The sequence below is a fragment of the Talpa occidentalis genome, unplaced genomic scaffold (genome assembly GCF_014898055.3).
Source record: "Talpa occidentalis isolate TD23 unplaced genomic scaffold, MPIMG_talOcc4v2.1 talOcc4.17, whole genome shotgun sequence".
Taxonomy (NCBI): Eukaryota; Metazoa; Chordata; class Mammalia; order Eulipotyphla; family Talpidae; genus Talpa; species Talpa occidentalis.
Window position 1 is genome coordinate 43,260,445 of NW_023601754.1, and position 24,725 is coordinate 43,285,169.

The following is a 24,725-nucleotide window of genomic DNA, read 5'->3' on the forward strand; positions in this document are numbered from 1 at the left end:
AATAATCTAAAAAAAAAATAAAAAATATACAGGAAGTAAAATCCCATCACTCAGGGATAACTAATAACCACCTATTCACCTTTACTTTTTTTTAAATGAGTTCACACAGAAATCCCATCCTTTGTGTCCCTCACGTTAATACATTCTGGACACTTTCCATCACTACAATTTCACTTTCTCCTATTTTCTGTTTGTATTTCCCGGGATCAAAAAAAAAAAAAAAACATAAAATAATCTGGCGACCCAAATGATTACATGTTTGGTATTAGATGAGATCAGGTGCATTCAGGGTGATTTAGACAAAGACTTGTGGTGGTTCTAGAAACAATGATACAGGGGCCTCCCTGGTGGCACAAGGGGTTAAGCACCCCACTGTGAAGCAATCAGCAGCCTCTGCTGCGCAAGTTCAATCCCTGGCCTGACAGGGAGCAACCCACATGGCACAGCAGACCTCACCTGACTAGCCCGCTGCTGCCCTCAGCAGTGTATTTCAGTCAGTCTGCCTGTTCTGTTCCCTGCTTTGTCTCTGGTGAGTCCTCTCGCCTCCTTCCCCCGCCACCGCCCCCACCCCTGCATCTCTGGCTCTTGTATGCATAAATAAATCTTTAAAAAAAAAAAAAGATACAGTGAACATTCTTTGATGTAGGGCTGAGATGATAAACTTTTACTTCTGAAGATCAAAGATTCCTCTCTGGAACTCTACCCCTAATTTTAATCCTAGATACCATACTAAATAAAGCAATCATGAGTCTTTGTCTACAGAAAAATTTTAGTTATTCATTTTTCATAGCTTTACAGCTTTAGTAAAAATAATGGTCACTGTTAATAAGTATAAAATACAAGTTAAATAAAAGAAAATAAAACCTAAAATACTACCTGACACCACCGATTCCAAAATAGCCATTATATCACAAATATCCTTTTCACATAATATCTTTACTCATGTATTTACTTTGAAGGATAATCCTTTATGTTAATTGGATCTACCAAGAGAGTTACAACTCATTTCTCCCTAAATATATATTATTTTCCTGTTACAGTGGTTCTATGTCATCCTTGGCATGGATACCTGTATCGAGTCTGAAGAAACCCCCTTCCACCTTTACCACTTCACATGGCTTAGCACTAACAGGGAGCCTCCAAAAAGGGGAAGATACTATTTCTTACCAAAGCCATCAACACACTTTTCATTTCCAAAGATACTTTCAGTGTGGATTCTCTGATGGTACATAAGACGGGAATGGTGGATAAAGTCTTTGCCACATATGTCACACTTGTGTGGTTTTTCTCCAGTGTGGATTCTCTGATGCACTTGAAGACGTGAACTCTGACTGAACCCCTTACCACATTCTTCACATTTAAATAGTTTTTCTCTAGTGTGAACACTCAGATGAACTCTAAGATTTGAGGGCAGACTGAAGGCCTTGCCACATTCTTCACACTTATGGGGTTTTTCTCCTGTGTGGACCCTCTGATGATGACGAAGATTCAAACTCCTTCCAAAGCCTTTCCCACACTCCTCACATTTGTATGGTTTTTCTCCAGTGTGGCCCCTCTGATGGTATATAAACTGTGAACTGTATCTAAATCCCTTTCCACATACCTCACATTTGTAGGGCTTCTCCCCCGTGTGGACTCTCTGATGGGACTGAAGACCAGATGACTGACTAAAGCCCTTACTGCATACACTACACTTGTATGGCTTCTCCCCAGTGTGGACTCTCTGATGTACCCGAAAATCTATGGCCTGACTAAAGCTTTTCTCACACTCCTCACATTTATAGGGCTTCTCTCCAGAGTGGACTCTCTGATGAGCATGAAGATTTGACCGCCAACTGAAACCCTTCCCACACTTATCACATTTATATGGTTTTTCTCCAGTGTGAATTACCTGGTGCAGTTTCAGATTAGAACTGTAACTGAAGGCCTTACCACACACATCACATTTGTAGGGTTTCTCTCCGGTGTGGACTCTCTGATGGGTTTGAAGCTTTGAAGACTGACTGAAGCCTTTCCCACACGTTTCACATTTGAATCGTTTCTCCCCAGTGTGGACATTCTGATGGACTTGAAGATTTGAAGCCTGACTGAAGCCTTTACCACACTCCCTACACTTGTAGGGTTTCTCTCCTGTGTGAACTCTGAAATGGATATGAAGATCTGTGTTACGGATAAAGCCTTTCCCACACGCCTCACATTTGTATGGCTTCTCTCCAGTGTGGACTCTCCGATGGCATATTAATGGTGAATTGTGACTGAAGCCCTTACCACAGACATCACATTTATAAGGTTTCTCGCCAGTGTGGACCCTCTGATGGATGTGATAATGTGCAGCCTGAGTGAAGCCCTTACCACACTCTTCACATTTATAGGGTTTCTCACCCCTGTGGACCCTCTGATGAACTCGAAGATTAACACTCCAGCCAAAGCCCTTACCACACTCTTCACATTTGTATGGTTTCTCTTCAGTGTGTACCCTCTGATGACACTGAAAATTTGAACTCTGACTAAAGGATTTACCACACTCCTCACATTTGTAAGGCTTCTCTCCAGTATGAGTTCTGAAATGAATGACAAGACCTGTGCTACTACTGAATCCCTTGCCACAAATGTCACACCTGTAGGACTTCTCTTCAGGGTGAAGAGATTGATGAGAAGGAAAAGAGATCTTATTGAGGCTACAACCAGATTCATGACATTTTGCCAGGTTCCCCACTGCGTGGATTCTCTGGTGAGTTTGCAGATGTGAGTGCTGACTGGACCATCTTTCTCCTGTGAGACCACTTGGAGGGACTGGAAGCCCTGAGGTATGACTGAAGCCTGTTGCACATTCACTACGAGGATGGAGGTTCTCGTCTAAGGGTGGGTGCTCAGTGAAGCCATCACCAATGTGTTTGCCACATTCATTACATTCCTGGAGCTTCTGTTCTGTAGCAGCTTTAATAAGTTCACTTAGGGGTGATTTCTTCATGAAGGTTTCATACATATGCAACTTATTTTTCAGGTTAATTTGCTTACCTCTACTCTGATTCTGCGACTCTCTCAAATAGCAATTTCCACATGAATCCTGGGTTGTCAAAACAGGAAAGTCTGGATATGCAATGTAAATGGAGCTAGAGTCCTTATGATTCTTTACATTGCTCTCATTTCCAGAAACCTGGAGAGAACCACCTTGTAGTAACTGGGAACTCTTCCTCTGAAGACATCTAGTAAAGTCACTTGTAACCTGATTCCAGAGTTGCCAGCAGATTGGCTCGTCCTGTGAAAGGTATTCTATGGGTCCTTTTTGAAAAGTCTCCATCTCATGCTGAATCTTGCTGCCTAATGAAAACGCAACATTTAGAAATGAGGACAGTTAATGTTTTGTCTGGGAACAAGATGGTTCCACAGTCAGCCCACGGGATAAGGCCTCAGTGAGACCCTTCATCTGAAGAGTAGTGTCTGTACAAAAACACGTACCCTTTTCTCATGCTTTCTTTCTTTCTTTTTTTTTTTAAGATTTATTTATTTATTTATTTATTTATTTATTTATTTATTTATACATTTATACAAGTACTCGGTACAGTCAGAAGCACGGGAGGGGGGGTGAGAGAATTCACCAGAGTCAGAGCGGAAAGCAGAGCAGGCAGAAGGACCGAAGTACACTGCTGAGGGGAGCAGCGGGCGGCAGGAGAGGTCTGCGCACCATTTGGGACCCTCACCCGGTGGCGGGGGATTGAACCAGCGCTGCAGAGGCTGTGGGCAGCTTCGCAACCCAGCGCTCAACCACTGTGCCACCAGGGAGGCCCTTTTCATGCTTTCTTTGCTTTAAGTAGAAGCCAAGGATGGGGTTAACAGGCTCCTATCCACTAAGTGAGAGCTATATGTACGAAATCAGTGGTTGAAGGGCAACAAAAAAGATAAGTCAGGTTCCAACCTACAGCACATCAGTTAAAATCCTACTTACTATTCTTCAGTAGGCTTTGACAAATGCAATTCCCCCCAATTAGGTTAGAGAAGCTCAAACTGAAGACATAAAATAGAATTTAGGTAGAAATTATCCTCTAAGTGTAAACTTGGGAAGCAGGGGGAATAGTAACATTCATGTTCTGTATCTGCTACAAATTCAGGTCTCCTGAAAAAAGTGGAAATTGGGAAAGTGATCTGGTACAAATGAGAATGAACTTGAGAGAAGGAAAGAAACAGAGCACAGCAGAGACTCTGAAAGGCAACCCAAGGGGGAGGAGAGAAACCTACAATGCTTTCTTATTCTCTCACTACCTTTTGGTGTCTGCTCTAATGTCACTCAGTTGGGTGAGGTCTTTTTTATTACCCAATATAAAATAACTCCTCCAGGGGCTTCCCTGGGGGCACAGGGGTTAAGTCTCAGCACTATCAAGCTATTGCCAGCCCCCAGCCAGGAAGCTGACCCCACCTGGCACAGCAGATCTCTCCTGTCTTGCCCGCTGCTCCCCTCAGCAGTGTATTTCAGTGGATCCGCCTGTTCTGCTCTCCACTCTGTCTCTGGTGAGTCCTCTCACCAACCCCCGTCCCCCGCTGGCATCCCGGCACCTCTGACCTGTACCGCAGCTCTTGTATGCATAAATAAATGAATCTTAAAAAAAAAAAAAAAAAAAAAACACAGAAGAGAGCTGATGATGTAAAAGTGAAAAGTGACAATATTCAGGACCATAATCCTGAGGTTAAATTTGCAATGAAAGTGAAGCCCAGTGAAGGCAGTGAGTACTGAGCACCTGAACACCACACATGAAGCAACACGCAGACCTAGGGAGAGGGAGGTGGACTAAAGAAGGTGGACGACAGCCCATCAATTACTGACAGAATTCAGGGCCTACTCTACCTTGTTTAGTTTTTCAAGTGTAGGGGAACATATATAAATTTAAATCCTCAAGGAATATCTATTAATTTTTAGATTGGGTAGAACAAAAATATGCAAATTAAGGAGAAAGGGTACAAGGAGAAAGAAAAGAAAGGAGGTGAAAGAGTGAAGAGAAAGTGAAGAGGTGAGCGAGAACAGGAGAACCAGCCCACCTGAGGAGATGGAGAATGAGTAAGGGCCCAAGTCAGCTAGGGAGCGGGTGGGGAACTCGGTACCCAGGCAGAGCGAGCTGGTCACAGACCATGAAACAGCAGAGAACATTCCAAGGGGCCCAGTGTGGCAGGCATGATCTGAGCAAGGGAAAGAATAAGAGATCAAAGAGGAACATGGGGAGGGGGTCACATCAGCTAATGTCCAGCCGTCCGCTGGAAGGAAGCATGAAACTTGAGGCCTGTGGAGGAAGCTGCAGGGGAATGGCATGACCCTACTTTCTAGGGCATCGCTGTGGCTACAAGTGAACAAATAACAGGAGTGCAGGTGAGGAAGCAGGGAGACCTGGGCTGTTGTCACAATCTAGGTTAAAACAAGAATATACTGGCACAAGTTTGGAGACCACAAAACAGGTGAGAGGCAGAGGAGCTAGTACCTGGAAGAACAGCTGAGGGCTTCTCACGGGAATGCCCGTTTCTCTGGTTTTCTGTTTCCAACATCCAGAGCATTTCTTCAGCTTCCAACTGTGATTCCACATCTGGTGTGAAGGGAAGATGTCCTAGGAAAAGACAGACAGATGTGTGAGATGAGCCAACAACTCAGCCTCAACTTAGTTCATTCCTATAATCCTCTGACTGAAATATTATTTTAGGAATGTTTTGAATCATGAAGTGTAACATGAAATTCATTTAAAGCATGACCTAGTCCCTGTCTCTGTATACATAAAATTAGAATTAACCAAAGTCTGTTTTCCTCTTATTTCCCACATTTTCGCATGGCTCACTACGAATGGTGGCTTTTTGCTGCAATCTGAGCAGCTACTGATAAGGAACTTTGCTCATTTCTATCTTTCTTCTATTTTATTCTATTTCACTGGAAACAGTTTATACACCAGAATCACACACTAAGTTGCTACTATTATTTTACGATTTTATTTTGGAATGGCTACATTTTTTTAAAAAAGATTTTTATTTATTTATACAAGAACTGGGGTACAGGCCAGAAGTGCAGGAGGGTGAGAGGATTTACCAGAGACAGGGCGGGTAACAGAAGAGCAGACTGACGAAATACACTGCTGAGGGGAGCAGCGGGCGAGGCAGGAGAGGTCTCCTGCGCCATGTGGGTTTCTCCCCGGACGGCCAGGATTGAACCTGCGCTGCAGAGGCTGTGGACAGCTCACAGTGCAGCGCTCAACCGTTTGCACCACCAGGGAGGCCGAGGAATGGCTACCTTTTTATTGGAGAGGCTGCCCTGGGCACTGAAGGAGGTTAAGCAGCATCCCTGCCACTAGGGCTACAGCTTCCCTAATCCTGCTGTGACAATCAAGTGCACAGACATGCCCAAATGTCCCCCGGGTCCACGATTACCAAGGGACAGAATTTTACCTAAACAGAAAGACCAAAATAACCTATGGCCTGTCATCCCAGAGATAAGGAAACCATGCGTCTTCAAGAACAAATAACCATTTCAAAAGGCTCAAAAATCAGAATGCAGAGATTCTCAAAGGGGTTGAGGGTCAGTATTAGGGGTGCCTGTCCTCACCCAGTGACACCAGGTTCTTGTAATTCTCCACCATCACATCTCGGTACAGCTTCCTCTGGGAAGGGTCCAGCAGCTCCAGCTCCTGTGTGGTGAAGACCACAGCCACGTCCTTGAAGGTCACTCCCTCCTACGACAACAATGATAGAACCTAGTTTCACAATCTCCCCTGGAAGAAAGGCAGCTGAGAGTAGGATAAAAAATATTACTAGTGGCTTCCCTGGTGGTGCAGGGGTTAAATTGAAGTCTCAGCACTATCAAACTATCGCCAGCCACTGCAGCATGAGTTTGATTCCCAGCCACATGGCTGACCCACATAGTGCAGCAGACTTCTCTATTCTTGCCCGCAGCTCCCCTCAGCAGTGTATTTCAGTAGATTTGCCTATTCTGCTCCCCACTCTGTCTCTGGTGAATCCTCTCATCCCCCCCATGCCTCTGGCCTGCACCCCAGTTCTTGTATGCATAAATAAAAAAAATCTTAAAAAAAAAAAAAAAGGTTTTCCAATTTACCTCTCATGGAGGAGAAAACAAGTGTCCCTGACTCTCTAGACTCTGGTTTAATAGGACATTTCAAAGACTTAAGTGAAATAAGTAAGTGGAGAGCTTTTCATAACATTTGTACATATTTACTTACAAACCAAATAGGCTGTTAATTATTTACAAATTATTTTTGTGACACTTCTACTTACTACTTTATTTTTTTTCTTCTTGCTCTCTCTCTTTTTTGATATTTAAAGAGCAGGATTATTAGAAAAGGAATAGGACAGTAAAAGACACTTGCATAGACACAAGCGGGCAGGAAGAGCTGCCCCGAAAGGGACAGGTTTGCTGAAAGGGGCCTGCATGGTAGCAGGCGGGTGGTCTCAAGGAGAGTGGCCTCCGCTGAGGGAGGTCAGTGAAGAGAAGCCCCAGCAGGTACAGGTCACGGGCAGGCAGGAAGGCTGCTGCCCTGCAGAGGGAGAGAGTTGGTGAAAGGAAGCACCGGCATAGTCACAGGTGGGCAGACGGAATGCTGCTTCTACTCACATTCCAAGTGTATTACTAGTCTTACTAAAAATTATAGCTTTTAAGGCTATTACTTAATCCATATCTTAAAAGCATATCTCATCATATCTGATACTGTAAATCTATAGTTATTAATGCATATGAAAAGAATTATGGAAAAGTTAAAAGTCTAGTTTACAAGCAGGTAGTAAACGATTTTTTCTAGTTAAAATACTTATCTTTTTTTTAAGATTTATTTTTTATTTATACAATAGCAGGGGTATAGGCCAGAGGTGCGGGAGGGTGAGAGGATTCACCAGAGACAGAACGGGGAACAGAACAGGCAGATGGACTGAAAGCACTGCTGAGGGGAACAGGGAGTGCGACAGGAGAGGTCTGCTGTGCCATGTGGGAATCTCTCTGGCTGGCCTGGAATCGAACCCGCACTGAGAGGCTGCGAACAGCTTAACAGCGCTGCACTCAACCCACTGCGCCACCAGGGAGGCTCCAAAATACTTATCATTTTTGCAAAGGCTGTTGTGTGAAATTATATAAATATGATGAAATAAAACAACATACACATATACCCATAGTCAGCACATGACATGCACTCACGAACTACTGTTCAACATTAGTCTTTTAAGGAAGAGAAAAGAGAAGGGCCTAACCTTTCAGAGACTAAAAGGAATGCCTCACCGACCTGAAATTGGGCCATGTTCTCCTGCTCCTTCTGGGGAAGGTCAGGGTCCCGAGACCTGCAGAAAGACAAAGTCCTGCAGAAAGACAAAGAAGACGTGAGAGGCAGGCCCCGGTGGCCAGTAGCCCAGGGCACCCGTGCAGGAATGACACAGAGTTAGGTTCTCCCAGCAGGTCGCAGCCACCTACACAGCTTGGCAGTATGGTGTGAACTAGACTCCAGCTACTCAAGCAGGGGGCAGTGGGCAGGGAACGAGCTGCAGCCCCAAAGGCAACATCCCCACTAGAAAGCTTTCTCGTGCTAGGGTTGGCAGGAAATGAGAGGCACATACAATATGTGGGTTACAATGAAAGTGGGCTCAGGAGCCAAGTGTGCAGGTTTAACCCTTTGCACTCCGAACCATTCTGGACACTGGCTACCAATGACCCCTGAGAGGGGACAGCGGAGTGCAAAGGGTTAAATCCTGGAAATAATACTTACCATCTGTGTTACAGTGGTGTGTTAAAAACCTCTCAGGCACCTATACAATGAGGACAGGATAAGAATTGTAAATCATACTCACCTGGTGTGGTTGTTCCAAGGATTAAATGAGTAGAGGGAATGTTCTAGAAACCAGGAATCCCTTTTTCTTATAGCTACAAAAAAGCAGATGACACTTTGCAGTATAAGGCTAAGGATTTATAATTTATCATTTCTAATAACAAAAAAAAAGATCTGAAAGGCATCTGGACTTCATTTATTGGTACTAGTATTAGTTTTCTGAAAATTATCACACTAGGTAAATTACTTTATAAAGTTAGAAAAAGTTTACCAGTAAAAACTTTCCATCCTGTGTGCATGGAGATAAAGAAGAATGTAACAACAACAAAAAGATAACAAAGAGAAATATGAAACATGGAAGACAGGCTGAGAGGCTCCAATATTAAAAGAAGCAAATGTAAGGAATCATTTGTAAAAATGTTGGTAATAACTTTGTTTATGTACATGTAGAAGCTCCATGTGCTTTCACAAACTTGGAGGATGGTTATAATAAAAAGCAGACGTATAACGTAGCTTATGATGAAAACATTGTGCAGAAGGCAACATCATCAGATTTCAAGAATATTTCTGGTTTCTACAGTCTTCTAAATAAGATACACAGTGATTAAAGTTAATATGTGTTGAGGGGCCTCCCTGGTGGTGCAGGGGGTAAGTGTCAGCACTCTGAAGCTATCCGCAGCCACTGTAGCACGAATTTGATCCCCTGCCGGCCAGGGACTACCCACATGGTGCAGCAGAACTCTCCTGCCTTGACCGCTGCTCCCCTCAGCAGTGTATGTCAGTCCATCTGCCTGTTCCACTCCCCGCTCTGTCTCGGTGAATCCTCTCACACCCTCGAGCCTCTGGCCTGTACCCCAGTTCTTGTATGCATAAATAAAGCTTAAAAATATATATATATGTTGGGGCCTCCCTGGTGGCACAAGGTGTTAAGCACCACACTATGAAGCAATCCAAAGCCTCTGCAGCACAAGTTCAAACCCCGGCCGGCCAGGGAGCAACCCACATGGTGCAGCAGACCTCTGCTTCTCGCCTGCTGCTCCCCTCAGCAGTGTATTTCAGTCAGTCTGCCTGTTCTGTTCCCCATTCTGTCTCTGGTGAATCCTCTCACTCCCGGCATCTATGGCCTGTACTCCAGTTCTTGTATGCGTAAATAAATAAATCTTAAAAAAAAAAATATGTGTTGAGACAGATAATCATTTCCAATAGTTGAAAAAGTAACACAGGACTGTATTATTTCCAAGTCAATTATGCTTAATTAATAGGAACTAAATTGAAATGAAGACGAGAAAGGAGAACATAGAAATATATAGCATGGCAGACTTTTTAAGATTTGGGACAATTTATTATCTAATAGCCTAAGAGAGTATTGCTGCAATTACAATGGGAGCACAGTAGTAGAAAGAGGGAGGGTCAAGAGCAAAAATAAATAAAAGAGGCAAGCACATTTTCCAAGTATAAGGCTGCCAGGTAATATTAAAATGGCATGGCAGTATACTTGCAAGTCCACTTCTACTGCAGACACAGCATACTCTTTGGAGACCAGTGTGGTACCTTTATCAAAATGATATTAAGACATTCCACCCATTTCTGCCTAATGCAAATATGTATTTCAAATAGAAAGTAAATATTTTAAGTATATATGAGCGGGGGTGTGTCTGTATACATATGGTAGAAATATACACCGATAACAAGCAAATTAAACCTCCTCAGGTTCATTTAACAAATATTTGAACATTACCTAGGAGTATTTTACTGTGTGAAGGAACTTGATAAATTGAAAAAGACATGACAGGCATGAAATTAATTTGACTGGTAAGTACCCCCCCAAAAAAAATGTACCCGTAAAAGACATCTGAAAAAAAGCAACGTTAGAAAACATCTTTATGTTATATAAAGTTAAAAAATCATGTGCCATATGACAAAATAGACTTATAAACTTAGTCTAGAGTTAAAAAATAGTGGGCTAAAACCAGAAAACAAGTAGAGTAGAGGGAACATGCTCATATTTAAAGACTACTTTCAGTCACTGTATTTTTTTTTTAAGATTATTTATTTATGCATACAAGAACTAGGGTACAGGCCAGCAGTGCAGGGAGGTGAGAAGATTCACCAGAGACAGTGGGGAACAGAACAGGCAGACTGACTGAAATACACTGCTGAGGGGAGCAGCAGGCAAGTCAAGAGAGGTCCACTGTGCCATGTGGGTATCTCCTGCCCGGGGATCGCACTCATGCTGCAGTGACTGTGGATAGTTTCATAGATTGCATCTTAACCCCTTTTGCCACCAGGGAGGCCCTAGTCAATGTATTTTCACAATGAGAGTACATGGTGATTAAATTCACTGTCTGTGGAGACAAAATTTTCTCTAATTTTTATTTCTCTATTGAGGTAACATTGGTTTACAGCACTGTATGTGGTTCAAAGCATAGGCTCACATTCCTCAGATGCAGCTCACCATACCACATCCACCAGCAAAGCACTGTCAGCCCTCCACCACAGTCCACCGTGTCCCACTCTCCAAATAATAGTTTATAATGAAACAACACAAGACCGTATAATTTCCAAAAAAACAGTTGAAGTTAAATAAAAGGAAATAAATTGACATGAAGAACGAAAGAGGACAATGGGAGGACGGGTAAATATGGTGCATTTAAAAATAAGTATCTTCCATTAATATTAATATTTTAAATGTATGTGTGTGTGTGTGTGTGTGAGAAAGAGAGAGACAGACAGACAGACAGACACCCGTATATACTGACCAATAGGAAAATATTCCCAGACTTGGTACTTTCTCCACTATGTACCTTTGGGCCACGCCATGAGAAGCCCAGAAGTCCCTCCTCCCTTCACTTACCAAATTCAGAGCAGGAGAAATTAGGACGGGGTGGGCTTGCACGATGTGTCTGTCCACGGGGAACCTGCAACGGGCATCCTCAAGCACTACCGGGGTGATTCGCTCCTTCCTTAAAAAAACAAATAAAACAACGAATCAGGAGATGCTCTGAAAGAGCTCGGTGTCAAAACGGACAAGACTCTGCTCCCAGAGCCCTGACCTCTGCCTTCACTGGGGCTTCCCATCAAATGGACGACTGCATGGAGAGCAACATCAAGCCTTCTCGCCTGCCTCCACCGTCCAAGCTTGTGACACGCAGGGTCTCACCCAATTCTAACCATCCTTCCACCCAGGACGCCTGTCTCTCCAGCGGTCTTTACAGACCAGTGAGGAAGAACGCGCAGATAAATGACTCGCCACATTTCGCCCCCATAGAAGCAGCAGCGCAGCCTGGTACGTGGGGCAGGACGCAGAGGAAACCCAAACCTCTGCACTCCGACTCCGCTAGAGGCCGAGGACGCCTCATCCTAAGAGGCCTCACTAGCCCCGCGCTCAGAAAGAAAAGCTCTGACAGCCGATGCCGGCGCGGGGCTGACTCACCACCCGCGACCGAGCACGCGCGCACAGCTGCGCCTCCCGGCCGGAAGTGCCCCGGCTCAGGCGCCGGGACTACATTTCCCAGAAGCCCCGAGGAGCCGCGCGCCGCGGCGCCCTGTTTCCGCGCAGAGTCCGGAATGCAGGTCCCAGAACCCCCAGGGAGAGGGAGAACCCTCGGGCAGTTTTAGTGTTAAAGTAACTATCAAAAGCCTCCAAACTTCCTGGCAGTCAACAATCAGAATCCTCTTTGATTTCCCTACTGAAGTACTTCTCTACTGTCAGTAAAATTTTGGAGTTTTCTCATACATGCAACAGCCAGTATCTCAGGATTCAGACTTAACAGCTGTAAGGCAGACTGCTTGGTCTTTACTAATAGAATTGTGCCCGCTACTACGAGAAGAAGAGGGGGAAATGATGGCCGCTATTTTGCATTTTTATATACTTTTTAGGCATAAAAAGAAAGGCAAAAAAAAAAAGGGGGGGGCCTTCCTGGTGGCGCAAGGGGTTAAGCACCGCACTATCAAGCTATCCACAGCCTCTGCAGCACGAGTTTGATCCCGGCCAGGGAGATGACCCACATGGCGCAGCAGACCTCTCCTGCCTCTCCCGCTGCTCCCCTCAGCAGTGTGTTTCAGTCAGTCTGCCTGTTCTGCTCCTCACTCTGTCTCCGGTGAATCTTCCCACCTGCCCCCCCACCTCTGGCCTGTACCCCAATTCTTGTATGCATAAATAAATCTTTTAATAAAGGGCAAAAAATTTAGGCAGAATTTACTCTAGATTTCAAGATTGTTCATAGGACTATCAAATAATTCAGAACATCCTGCCTGTTGTGGACAACTAGACATATTCAGTGAAAAAGAAGCTTCAGTGTAGACGAGTATGATCAATCTTTCCAAATAACAAGGGCCACTGTAACTATTCCTTAGGGAATTTCAGATTTGAACAATGAACATGTTAGCGTTATATATCTACACAATGGTCACTATAAAGCATATTTTACATTTACTACAATATAGCCTGCATTTGTCACTTACCTAACGAATCACTTTCTTATTCTGCTATATCCACCCTGTCTGTCGTGCAACATGTGCGAGGGAGCTATTCCAAACTATATACCCCGAGACTCAGATTTTATTTAAGGTAAATGCTGTTCTTTAACTTACAGTTCAGGAGCCGACTATTTAAAAATAGAATGGCATAGTTTTTAACTACTTGACTGAATAAAGAAGGTAAAGTATCTTTCTCTGCAATGCTTACTCGTAAATAATTTCGCTTCCTTATTTACATTGTGTGGAAGGCTTTTTGTGCGGATGCCTTTTTCCGTCATGCTAAAAATGAAGGCTAACGGGGGACCTAACCTCATCAGACTTGGCGGCCACTTAAAGAATTAGTCTATATAAAAGGCCAGGCGAGAAACACAAATGACACTACTTTAGAAACGAATAACATGGCCGAGAGACAATAAGCCAATCATATATTACGCCACTAAGAAGAGCACTGCTGGCTGGTGGGTGAGGGAAGCCGGTGGGGAAACGCGGGGAGACCCTCGAACGAGGGAACCCGCAACCCCGGCCGCCGGCACCCCAGGAAGCACCACCCTCGCCAGCGGGAGGACCCGCGGAGGGAGCCGGCACCAACTCGACCCCATCCTCCGCAGCTGCCGCGGCGCCTCCTGCTCTCCCCCAGGACGAGCGTGGGGCAACGCTCGGTCTGGAAGGACCGGGGACCGTAAAATACGCAACCGCCGCAGGGAGCGGCACTGCAGCCTCGACCCGCGAAGAGTGAAAGTGCGTGCAGACTAGACGGAGCCCGGAACCACTTCCCCAGCGTCCCCTGACACTGCCGGACGGAAGCGGAAGTGCGCGGGCGGGCTACAAACGCCGGACTACACCTCCCAGAATGCTCGAGAACGGAGGGCCCAGCCCCGCCCCCTGGGGCGGAAGTGCCTCCGGGTTTTCTGAGCGTCTGGGTGTTAACTCTTGATGCCATTGTAAGCTGGTAGTGTGTGTCTTGGTGGCAGCTGCAGATTTTTGTTGTTGAAAGCTGAGCAACTTTTGCCATCTTCCGAGGCTTCGGGAGGCGGTGAGGGTGGGGACGAGCGGAGTCAGTAGTAAAACCGAAAGTGCTGCCGTACAGGTTAAGACTGAAAGGAAAATGGTTTTTGGTGGGCACTGAAGCCTCCTCACACCGAATCAACTCAAATTGGATTAAAGTGAACCTTGGTATCTTCGGGCACTTAGCAGGAATAATTGAAAATTCTCTGTAGGGAAAAAAAACTTCTTAGGCTTGAACATATTTCTAAGCTTGAGTATTTCTCAAATGCTTGGTACCCAGTCTCCTCAGCAGCCGTTTACTTATGACATTTTTTTTCCTTTTTGCTGTATTTTTCTTCTTCGTTTGGTTACATATTCTGAATATTAATACCTGTGAGTTTGAGACGTACCAATGTTTCATATTGTCCCCTGGTATCTATCAATTTTAGCTTAGGCGTTTAAAGTGCACATTTCTACGAACTTTAGTATAGTTTTGCAACCATGACTACAGTCAATGGACATTTTCATCATCCCAGAAGGAAACCCATTGTTACTCTGAATATCCCCCAAATTCCGAGTGCCAGGCAACCGCTACTTTGTAGATTTACCTATTCTGAATATTACATGTAATGGTGATCACAGAATATGTGGTCTTTGAGACTGACCTCTGTCACACAGCATGCTTAAGGTCCATTCATATTGGTGCATGTTCTCTCATTCTTCACTCCATGGATGTTCCACATATTATTTATACATTGTTGGTCTGATAAACATGGTAAGTTCTCTCTCCTGAATATTTTAAAGGGCAAAATACTAAATGAAACTTTAACTTTTTTTTTTTAAAGATTTATTTATTTATACAAGCACTGGGTACAGTCAGAAGCGCAGGAGGGTGAGAGAATTCACCAGAGCCAGAGCAGGGAGCAGAGCAGGCAGAAGGACTGAGGTACACTGCTGAGGGGAGCAGCGGGCGGCAGATGTCTGCGCGCCATGTGGGACCCTCCTCCGATGGCCGGGGAGCAGCCGAGAATCAAACCGGCACTGCAGAAGCTGCTGGCAGCTTCGCAACCCAGCGCTCAACCGCTGCGCCACCTGGGAGGCCCGAAACTTTAACATTAATACTTACAAGGGAACTCTACGGTGTGACTGACTACTCCTAAATGATGGGATATGTTTAAGTATGGCTGAAGCAACGACTTTAATGAAACAAATTATTTAATTTTGTAATTGGAAAAATTCATGACTTTAAAAAAAATCGCATTATAAATCTTTTTCTTCTGTGGACCCTGATGTTCTTACTGCCACTCCACAACTATCAATTTTATAGGATTAACACTAGCATTTACTCTGTAATGAAGGAGTCGTGATAACCTATTGAACAAATCTCTCACATTTGTAAGGTTTCTCCCCTATGTGTACACTGATGTGGCTGTAGCTGTGAAGACCAATTGAAGATTTTTACCATACATATCACATTTGTAGTTTCTCTTCAGTGAGGACATTCTGTTGAAGCCAAAGACTTACTGATGGATTACCACATTCCAACATATGTAATTTCTCTCCTGTGTGGGTCCTCTGATGCATGTCAAGGTTCAAGCTCCATTTGCAGTCCTTCCCACTCATATTTGTATAACTTTTCTTCAGTGCAGACACTCCAAGTGGGCCTTGCCAGTGGCGCAGCAGTTGAACGCTGGGCTGCAAAGCTGTCCCTAGCTTCTGCAGCACTGGTTCGATCCCCAACCGGCCAGCCAGCGAGGGTCCCACATGGCACACAGACCTCTCCTGCCGTGCCCGCTGCTCCCATCAGTCTGTCTGTTCTGTTTCCCGCTCTGTCTCTGGTGGTTCTCTCACCCTCCCGCGCTTCTGACTGTACCCAGTGCTTGTATAAAATAAATAAATCTTTAAAAAAAATTGAAAAAAAAAAAGTTAAAAGACTGCTTAAATACTCCCCACACTCCAGACAATTACAGTTTCTCTCCTATGTGGATTCTACAATGAATACTGTTTCACACTTATGATCTGCTCTACGACTAAATTCCCTCCCACTCTTCACATTTGTATGGCTTCTCACTCGTGTGGGTCAGTTGGTGAATCTTAAGTTAGGAACTCTGATTAAAGGCCTGACTATACTCCTCACTCATATTAGGCTTCCCTACACTGTGGGCTTATTGAAAGATTTGAAAATATGAACGCTAACTGAAGTCCTTCCAACATACCTCGTATTTAGTGGGTTTCTCTCCTTGAAGACCAGTTGATAACGGCAGTTCGTCTTGGAACTCTTCCCACACTCCTCATATTTACATGGGTTCTCTGCAGTGTGGACTCTGATATGCTTGAAAATTTGAAGTCACAGTAAAGCCTTTACCACACACATTACATAGGTATGATTTCTTCCTAGTGTGCACTCCATGAGAGGTCAGAAGACTTGAAAGTTGGCTAAATATTTACCACATTCCACACATTTGTAGGGTTTCTCCTCCTGTATGGACCCTCTGATGAATGTGTAGATTTGCGCTACAAATGAGCCCCTTGCCACACTCCACACATACGTATGACTTCTCTCCTGCATGGACTCTAATCGGGATTGAAAATGTGAATTCCAGCTTAGCTCTCACCACATGCATCACATATAATGGTCCTAACGGTGAGACAGCTGACGGGAGGCCTGCCACACTCATGACAATTACAAGGTTTCTCTCCTGTGTGGACTTTACAATGAACCATAAATGTTGAACTACAAATGAAGCTTTCTCACACTGTTCACAACTGGTTTTCTCCAAAGTGTGGACGTTCTAATGAGATTGTAGAGATCAGTGCTCACTAAATTCCTTACCACATTCATCAGTTATAGCAGTATTTCACATGTGAACACTTTGATAAAAAAAAAAATCTTGTGACTGCAAGATTTTGACTTTTGTGTACTCCATGGTCATTGAGGTGATGTGAAATCCAACTGCTAGTTATGGACGCTCTCTTTATGTTTCTTTTTCATGGAAATTTGTTGGTATCTCTTCTGATAATTCCGTGACTCAGTCAAGGAAGGTTTCCTGTAAGTATCCTGGGTTCTCAAAGTTTGAAACTCGGGACATCCAGTATCACTGGGATCATCCATATTATCACTTAGTACGTAGTTGTCATCTTGAGAAAGGTGAATATAGTCCGGAGGAATCACCTGTATGTGGAACTCAGAAGTATTTATCATGGAGTCTTGACATCTGATAAAGTCACTTGCAACTAGTTGCCAGATTTGCCACCATGAAAGCTCTTTTGCAATGAACTGTAAATGCTGACTTACAACTGTTTACGCAGTGTTTCACCAGATCAGTGAAACAATCAAAGTGTGTACATCTGATGAAGGAAAATTTGCCACTGAATATCAAAGCTTCTTGTCTGGGAATGTAATCATAAATCAAGTCTACAAACTATACGAAAGGAATTATGAGTCTTTGGCAACAGGAAAATTTGAGCCAGTAATTGTTTTCATGTCATCTTTTGTAGCTTTACATTTAGTAAAAATAATGGTCACTATAAATAAGTATAAATAGAAGTTAATGGAAAAATAATTGAAGACATTACTTGCCCTCCCCACCTCTCAAAAAAAAACAACACTAGCCCGAATATGCCATGTATCATTTTCATATATTAATTTTAGGGACATATTCACCACAAAGATTATCCTTTATTACTTGGATTATAGCAAATAGGTTACAAACCATCTTCCCTGAATGAGTTCTATTCTTGTTCTTATGTCATCATTTAAAAAATCTGTAAGTGGCCTCCCTGGTGGTGCAGGCAGTTGAGCGCAGAGTTGTGAACCTGTCTGCAGCCTCTGCAGCGTGGGTTAGATCTGGGCCGGCTGGGGAGATACCCACATGGCATGGCAGACCTCTCCTGCCTCGCCTGCTGCTCCCCTCAGCAGTGTATTTCAGTCAGTCTGCCTGTTCTGTTCCCTGCTCTGTCTCTGGTGAATCCTCTCACCCTCCCAAGCATCTTGCCTGTGCCCCAGTTCTTGTATGCATGTATAAATAAATCTTAAAAAAAAAAAAAAAAACTATAGGGAGCTCCCTGGTGGCGCAAGGGGTTAAGTCTCAGCACTATGAAGCTTTCGCCAGCCACTGCAGCACAAGTTAAATCCCTGGCCAGACAGCTGACCCACACGGCACAGCAGACCTCTCCTGTCTCGCCCACTGCTCCCCTCAGCTGTGTATTTCAGCCATCTGCCTATTCTGCTCCCTAGTCTGTCTCTGGTGACAGAATCGCCTACACCCCAGCTCTTGTACACATAAATAAATCTTTTTTTAAAAATCTGTATAAAGTTTCTGAGCTTCATAGGACTTATCATTCAGCATGAACTTTCCAAAAACAGCAAGATGCTCATTCTCACTAAAGACATTAATGCACTTCTCGTTTCAAAAGACCTTTGCCACTGTGGACTCTCAGATGGTATCTAAGACCTGAACAGTAAATAAAGTCCTTACCACACTCCTCACATTTGTATGGCTTCTCTCCAGTGTGGACTCGCTGGTGGCTTTGGAGCGTTGAGGACCTACTGAAGCATCTCCCACACAATGCACATTTGAATCGTTTCTCTCCAGTGTGGACATTCTGATGAACTTGAAGATGTGAAGCCTGAGTGAAGGCCTTACCACACTCCTCACACTGGTAGGGTTTCTCTCCTGTGTGAACTCTGAAATGGCGATGAAGATTTGTATTACGGAAAAATCCTTTCCCACACAAATCACATTTGTATGGTTTCTCTCCAGTGTGGACACTCTGATGTGTGTGATTTGCATGAAGCCCTTACCACACTGCTCACATTTATAGGGTTTCTCACCCCTGTGGATTCTCTGATGAACACGTAGAGTAACACTCGAACTTAAGCACTTTTCATACTCTTTATATATGTATGGGCTTTTATTATTGTGGAGTCTTTGATGGCTTTGAAAACTTGAACTATATCTGAAGCATTTAAGACACTCCTCACATTTATAGGGTCTCTCATCAGTGTGGACCCGTTGATGAACACCAAGATTAGAAATCCAACAGAAGCACTTACCACACTCATCACATTTGTATGGCTTTTCTTTAGTGTGGACTCTCTGATGGCACTGAAAGTATGAATTTTGACTAAAGCTTTTACCACACTCTGCATTTATAAGGTTTCTCACCTGTGTGAGTTCTGTAATGAACGGTAAGATCTCTGTTGCTATAGAATCCCTTACCACAACTGTCGCACCTAAAGGATTTTTTTCCAGTATAATTAGATTGATGACAATGAAAAGAATTTTTATTGACGCTGTAACTAGATTCATGACATTTTGCCAGGTTCTCCCCTGTGTGAATTCTCTGAGGAGTTTGTAGATGTGAGTGCTGTCTGGACCATCTCTCTCCTGTGAGAACACTCAGAGGGACTGGAAGCCCTGAGGTATGACTGAAGTCCCTTGCACACTCACTACGAGGATGGGGGTTCTCTCCTAAGGGTAGAGGCTCAGTGAAGTCATCACCAATGTGTTTGCCACATTCATTACATTCCTGCAGTTTCCTTGCGGTGAGAGTTTTAATAAGTTCACTTAGGGGTGATTTCTTCTTGAAGGCGTCACACATATGCAGGTTATTCTTCATGTTAATTTGGTTATCTCTACTCTGATTTGGTGACTCATACAAATGCCCATTTCCACAAGAATACTGGATTCTTGAATTTGGAAATACTGGATGGTCAATGTAGCTGGAGTTATTTTCATTATGTTTCCTCATATTGTTTTCCTTTTCAGAAGCCTGGAGAGAATCACCTTGTAGTGTGTGAAGACGTCTATTGAAATCACTTGTAACCTGATGCCAGAGTTGCCAGCAATTTGGCTCTCCCTGTGAAAGGTTTTCTACAGGTCCTTTCTGAAGTGTCTCTATTTCCTGTTGAGTCTTGCTGCCTACTGAAAAAGTAACAATCAGAGATGAGGACAGAGAAAGCTTTGTTCAAGAACATCTAGATTCCATACTTAGCAGTTAGAATAATAACATTCATTGCTCTAAACCTGCTAGTAACTTAGGTCTCTGTAAAAAAAGGCGTGAAAAGGGACACTGGTACAACTGAGAAATAACCTGGGAAAAGAAAGACACAGAATACAGTGCAGATCTTAAAGGCAATCCCAAAGGGGAGAAGAAGGAGCGTTACATTCCCTCTTATTAGGAATAAAGGCTTAGAAAGGTTCCACTCAAGGGAATACTATTTGGCTATTAAAAAAGATAAAATTCTGCCACTAATAAGGGGCAGGGGGTGCAATTGTATGGGGAATATAACCAAAATGAAAATGCATACATTGTGCAAAAATGAAAAATGATGTAAGAATTATATAAAATAAAATATTAATTTAAAAAAATTCTGCCACTGCAGCAAAATGGATAGATGCACAGGGAATTACACAAAGTGAAAGAAATCAGAAGGACAAACATTGAATGATTACCCTATAAGTGCATTATTAGGAAAGAAAGCAAGTAAAGGAACAGAAGTAAAACAAATCAGTGACCTTTGACAATAGAACTCTGGTCACCAACGGGGAAGAACAAATAGGAGGGGTGATGTGTTATTTTTGTAGTTGCCATGTGGACAGAGAAATGACAGGTGTGCAATCAAGGAAGAAAGACCAGTGTGGAGGCTTTTGTCACCATCTAGGAAAGAGATGGAGATACTGGGACAAGACTGGTAACCATGGAATTGGTGAGAAGAAGACGAGCTAGTACCTGAAAGAACAGCTGAGTGGTTCTCATGGAAATACCCATTTTTCTGGATTTCTGTTTGCATCATCAAAAGCTTATCTTTTGCATCCAACTGGGATACCATATCTGGTTCAAAAGAAAGAGGTACTAGGGACAGGAAGATGTATATAAAATGAACCCAAAGCTCAGATGTACTTTTGTCCAAATCCTATAATCCTCTAAACCTCACATTGTTATTTTAAGAACATTTGAATCATTAACTGTGGTGAGACATAAGCTTATGTTATGATCTAGTTCATGTCTAAGTATAGGAAAAAAGTCTGTTTTCATCAGATTTCCCTCACTGTCAAAACCCTCACTGCAAACAGTCAGTTTTACTGACTATATGTCCCACCAATGTGTCACAACTATAATTTGAAAGACCAAGTATTTCAAAGTAAAAGTACAACAGCTAAGCTACCTGTTTATGAGTCACTTAAAACAGGTTTCTCCATAGACACTATTGCTATTTTTCAAGGACAAATTCTTTGCTGTAGAGGTTGTCCTGGGCATTGAAGGCTTAGAGGCACCCCTGGCCACTAGACGCCAGGAGCACTTCAACACAGTTGTGATAATATAAATTATCCAGACATGGCCAGGGTAAAATCACTACTGCACAGAATTTTGCCAAAACTAAAAGGTCAAAATAACCTATGCCTATATTCCCAGAGATCAGAACACCTATGTGACCAAGGACAAGGAACCATTTCAAAGTCCCCAATTCAAACAACTGAGGACGTAGAAACTCTCAAGAGGGTTGAGGTTTAGTGTCAGGGGTGCCTGCCCTCACCCACAGAGGCCAGGTTCATGAAATTCTCCAGGATCACATCCTTGGGGGTCCAGCAGCTCCAGTTCCTGTGTCGTGAAGACCACAGCCAGGTCTTTGAAGGTCACTCCCTCCTACAACAACAAAAGCATGGAACCTCAGTCTCACAATTTCCACTGAAGAAGGGCAACAGTGGGGAGACAAAAAGGATTACCTACAAGTTGTTCAGATTTAGTGGACTCCCAGGCAGCTTTCTCTCAAGGTCTCTTCCTTTCTGTTTCCAAGCACCTATGATACCCTAGCACCTACTGCACCATTAAGAGTTAGTTAAGGGACTTCCCTGGTGGCCAAGGGGTTAAATCTCAGTGCTATCATCACTTCAGCCTGAGTTCCATCCCTGGAGAGGGAACTGACACACATGGCACAGCAGACCTCTCCTCTTCTGACCCGCTGCTCCCCTCAGCAGTGTATTTCAGTCAATCCACCTGCTCTGTTCCCCACTCTGCCTCTGGTGAATCCTCTCACCCCCTGCACCTCTGGCCTGTACGTCAAATTTTCCACTAAATAAATATATATTAAAAACAAAATAGAGTTAGTTAAGGCACAGACTAAATTAAAATTTCAAGATCTGAATTACAGAAAACTGGGAAAATTCCTTAATCTCTCACTGGCTCCATTTCTTCCTCTCTATAATGGGGTCTAAATCTCAATAGTGTTGAAAGGGTTAGATTATATACACATGACACTTTGACGGGTGTCTGACACACAAATACTCAATAAACGTAACAATAGCCTAAGATAATTTTCATCCTATTGTGTGTTTGCAAGATATAGTATTCCTCAAAGAGAACGACTTAACTTCAACCAATCCAAATAAAACACAATTTATAATCAATGCTGCAAAGACTCTCACAAAAATTTAGCCAAGAAGCAGCAACTGCAAAGTCACAGACCATGTACTTTTGAAAACACGAGGCAGATGTGCCCTCTCAGTAGGTTCTCCCAAGCCAGCTTTGTGGGAGGGAGAACAACTATTCTTGAATCTCTAGACTCTGATAGGACATAATTCCTTAAAACAAAACAAAACAAAAGAAACTTTTACAAATGAAGTGAAATCAGTAAATAGAAAACTTGTAACTTTGCAAATGTTTACTAATACAACTCATTATTTTCTTCATAAACTTATTTTCTTTTTTGAGTCATCCCCACTCACATATTTTACTCACATTCCAATTAGGTTTTATTAATTTTAATAAGAACTAGAAATATTAAGCCTTCAGATAATGCATATGTTAGAAAAATATCCGATTGTTTCTCACATTGCCAATACATAGACATGAGTGCATGTGAAAAAAGACTCTGCAAACGTGAAAAAAGACTCTGCAAATGTGAAAAAAGACTCCGCAAACGTGAAAAGAGTTAGTTTGTAAGCAGGGTGGTAGTGTAAATTACAACTGACTAGTTACAATTTTTATTATTTTTTCAAAACTTGTTCTGTAACATAATAAAGGTAATAAAACAAACATACACACACACACACACAATACACGCTGGCCTAAATGTATTTAAGAACTATTACTCAACATTAGCCTATTAAGGAAGAGGAAAAAGAAGGTCCACACCTTAGGATACTGAAAGAAATGCCTCATTTACCTGAAATTGGGCCATGTTCTGCTCCTTCTGGGGAAGATCAGAGTCCCGAGAAGGCAAAACTGCAGAAGGACAAAAAGGCCATGAGAGGGCCTTCCCGGTGGCGCAGCGGTTGAGCGCTGGGTTGCGAAGCTGCCCGCGGCCTCTGCAGCGCCGGTTCAATCCCCGGCTGCTCCTCGGCCACCAGAGGAGGGTCCCACATGACGCGCAGACCTCTCCTGCCGCCCGCTGCTCCCCTCAGCAGTGTACTTCGGTCCTTCTGCCTGTTCTGCTCTCCATTCTGGCTCTGGTGAATTCTCTCACCCTCCCGCGCTTCTGACTGTACCCAGTGCATGTATAAACAAAACAAACAAACAAACAAATAAATAAAACATGCCTCTAAAAAAAAAATAGAACGGTATCAAGTTTTTAAATGCTTGACTGAATAAAGTGAATAAAGAGGATACAGTATCTTTCTCTAGTCTGCAATGCTTACTCAGAAACAAGCTTCCCTCGCCACAATGTGTAGAGGACTTTGTGTTGGTGTCTCCTTTTCCTTTGTGTTAAAAATTATTGCAGGACCGGGGTCTCCCTGGAGTTAAGCACCGCATTATAAAGCAATCTGAAACCTCTGCAGCACGAGTTCGATCCCCGGCCAGTCAGGGAGCAACCCACATGGTGCAGCAGACCTCTCCGGACTCGCCCGCTGCTCCCCTCATAGGGTACTTCAGTCAGTCTGCCTGTTCTGCTCCCCACTCTGTCTCTGGTGAATCCTCTCACCCCCGCATCTCTGGCCTGTGCCCCAGCTCTTGTATGCATAAATAAATAAATCTTTAAAAAAAAAATTGCGGGACCTACTTCATCACGCTGCTGTGCACACTTAAATAGTTTATATAAAATGCTAGGGGACGGACACTAACGACACCACTTGGAGCTAAGTAACGTGGCCCAGAAACAATATAATATTATACTATTAAACTACTAGAAGGGCAGCGCTGGCTGGCGGGTGAGGGAAGCCGGTGGGCAAGTGCCACCCGGGTCACCCGCACCTCTGCAGCGGGAGGACCCGCGGAGGGAGCCGCACCTCCTCGACCCCGTCCTCCGCAGCTGCCGCGGCGCCTCCTGCTCTCCCCCAGGACGAGCGTGGGGCAATGTCAGAGCGGAGGGACCCCGAGACCGTAAAACACGCACCTATTTGAGGGAGCTGGATAACAGCCTCCACCAGCTAAGAGTGAAAGTCGCGCCAGACAAGAGGGACCCCCTGAACTACAACCCAGCATTCCCTGGCTTTGCCTGACGGAAGCGGAAGTGCGTCGGGCCACAAGCTC

The 24,725-nt window shown here is 43.8% G+C and overlaps 1 protein-coding gene across 6 annotated transcripts; it reads right to left on the reverse strand.

Moving 5' to 3' along the window:
- Nucleotides 1-610: 610 nt before the first annotated feature.
- LOC119249399 (zinc finger protein 227-like) lies at nucleotides 611-24,710 on the reverse strand. Of its 6 annotated transcripts, XM_037516721.2 has the most exons (6): nucleotides 11,644-11,705; nucleotides 8,812-8,884; nucleotides 8,253-8,325; nucleotides 6,572-6,698; nucleotides 5,466-5,588; nucleotides 612-3,321 (listed from the first exon to the last, which is right to left on the reverse strand). In XM_037516721.2, exons 3-6 carry the CDS (start codon nucleotides 8,265-8,267, stop codon nucleotides 1,157-1,159), a joined length of 2,430 nt encoding a protein of 809 aa, XP_037372618.1. In that variant the 5' UTR covers nucleotides 8,268-8,325; nucleotides 8,812-8,884; nucleotides 11,644-11,705; the 3' UTR covers nucleotides 612-1,156. The 6 variants fall into 6 exon arrangements, with proteins under 6 accessions (XP_054553200.1, XP_054553199.1, XP_054553201.1 ...); XM_054697225.1 differs by lacking the exons at nucleotides 8,253-8,325; nucleotides 8,812-8,884; nucleotides 11,644-11,705 and adding exons at nucleotides 23,422-23,480; nucleotides 24,589-24,710 and having other exon boundaries at nucleotides 611-3,321; XM_037516722.2 differs by lacking the exons at nucleotides 8,812-8,884; nucleotides 11,644-11,705 and having other exon boundaries at nucleotides 1,863-2,141; nucleotides 3,019-3,321; nucleotides 8,253-8,310.
- Between the last annotated feature and the right edge of the window lie 15 nt (nucleotides 24,711-24,725).

Coding starts and splice junctions, on each gene's coding strand:
- LOC119249399 (XM_054697225.1), bottom strand. Junction 5,589..6,571: donor CAAGAACCTGGTGTCACTGG/GTGAGGACAGGC, acceptor GTCTTTTCCTAG/GACATCTTCCCTTCACACCA. Junction 3,322..5,465: donor GCCCTCAGCTGTTCTTCCAG/GTACTAGCTCCT, acceptor CGTTTTCATTAG/GCAGCAAGATTCAGCATGAG.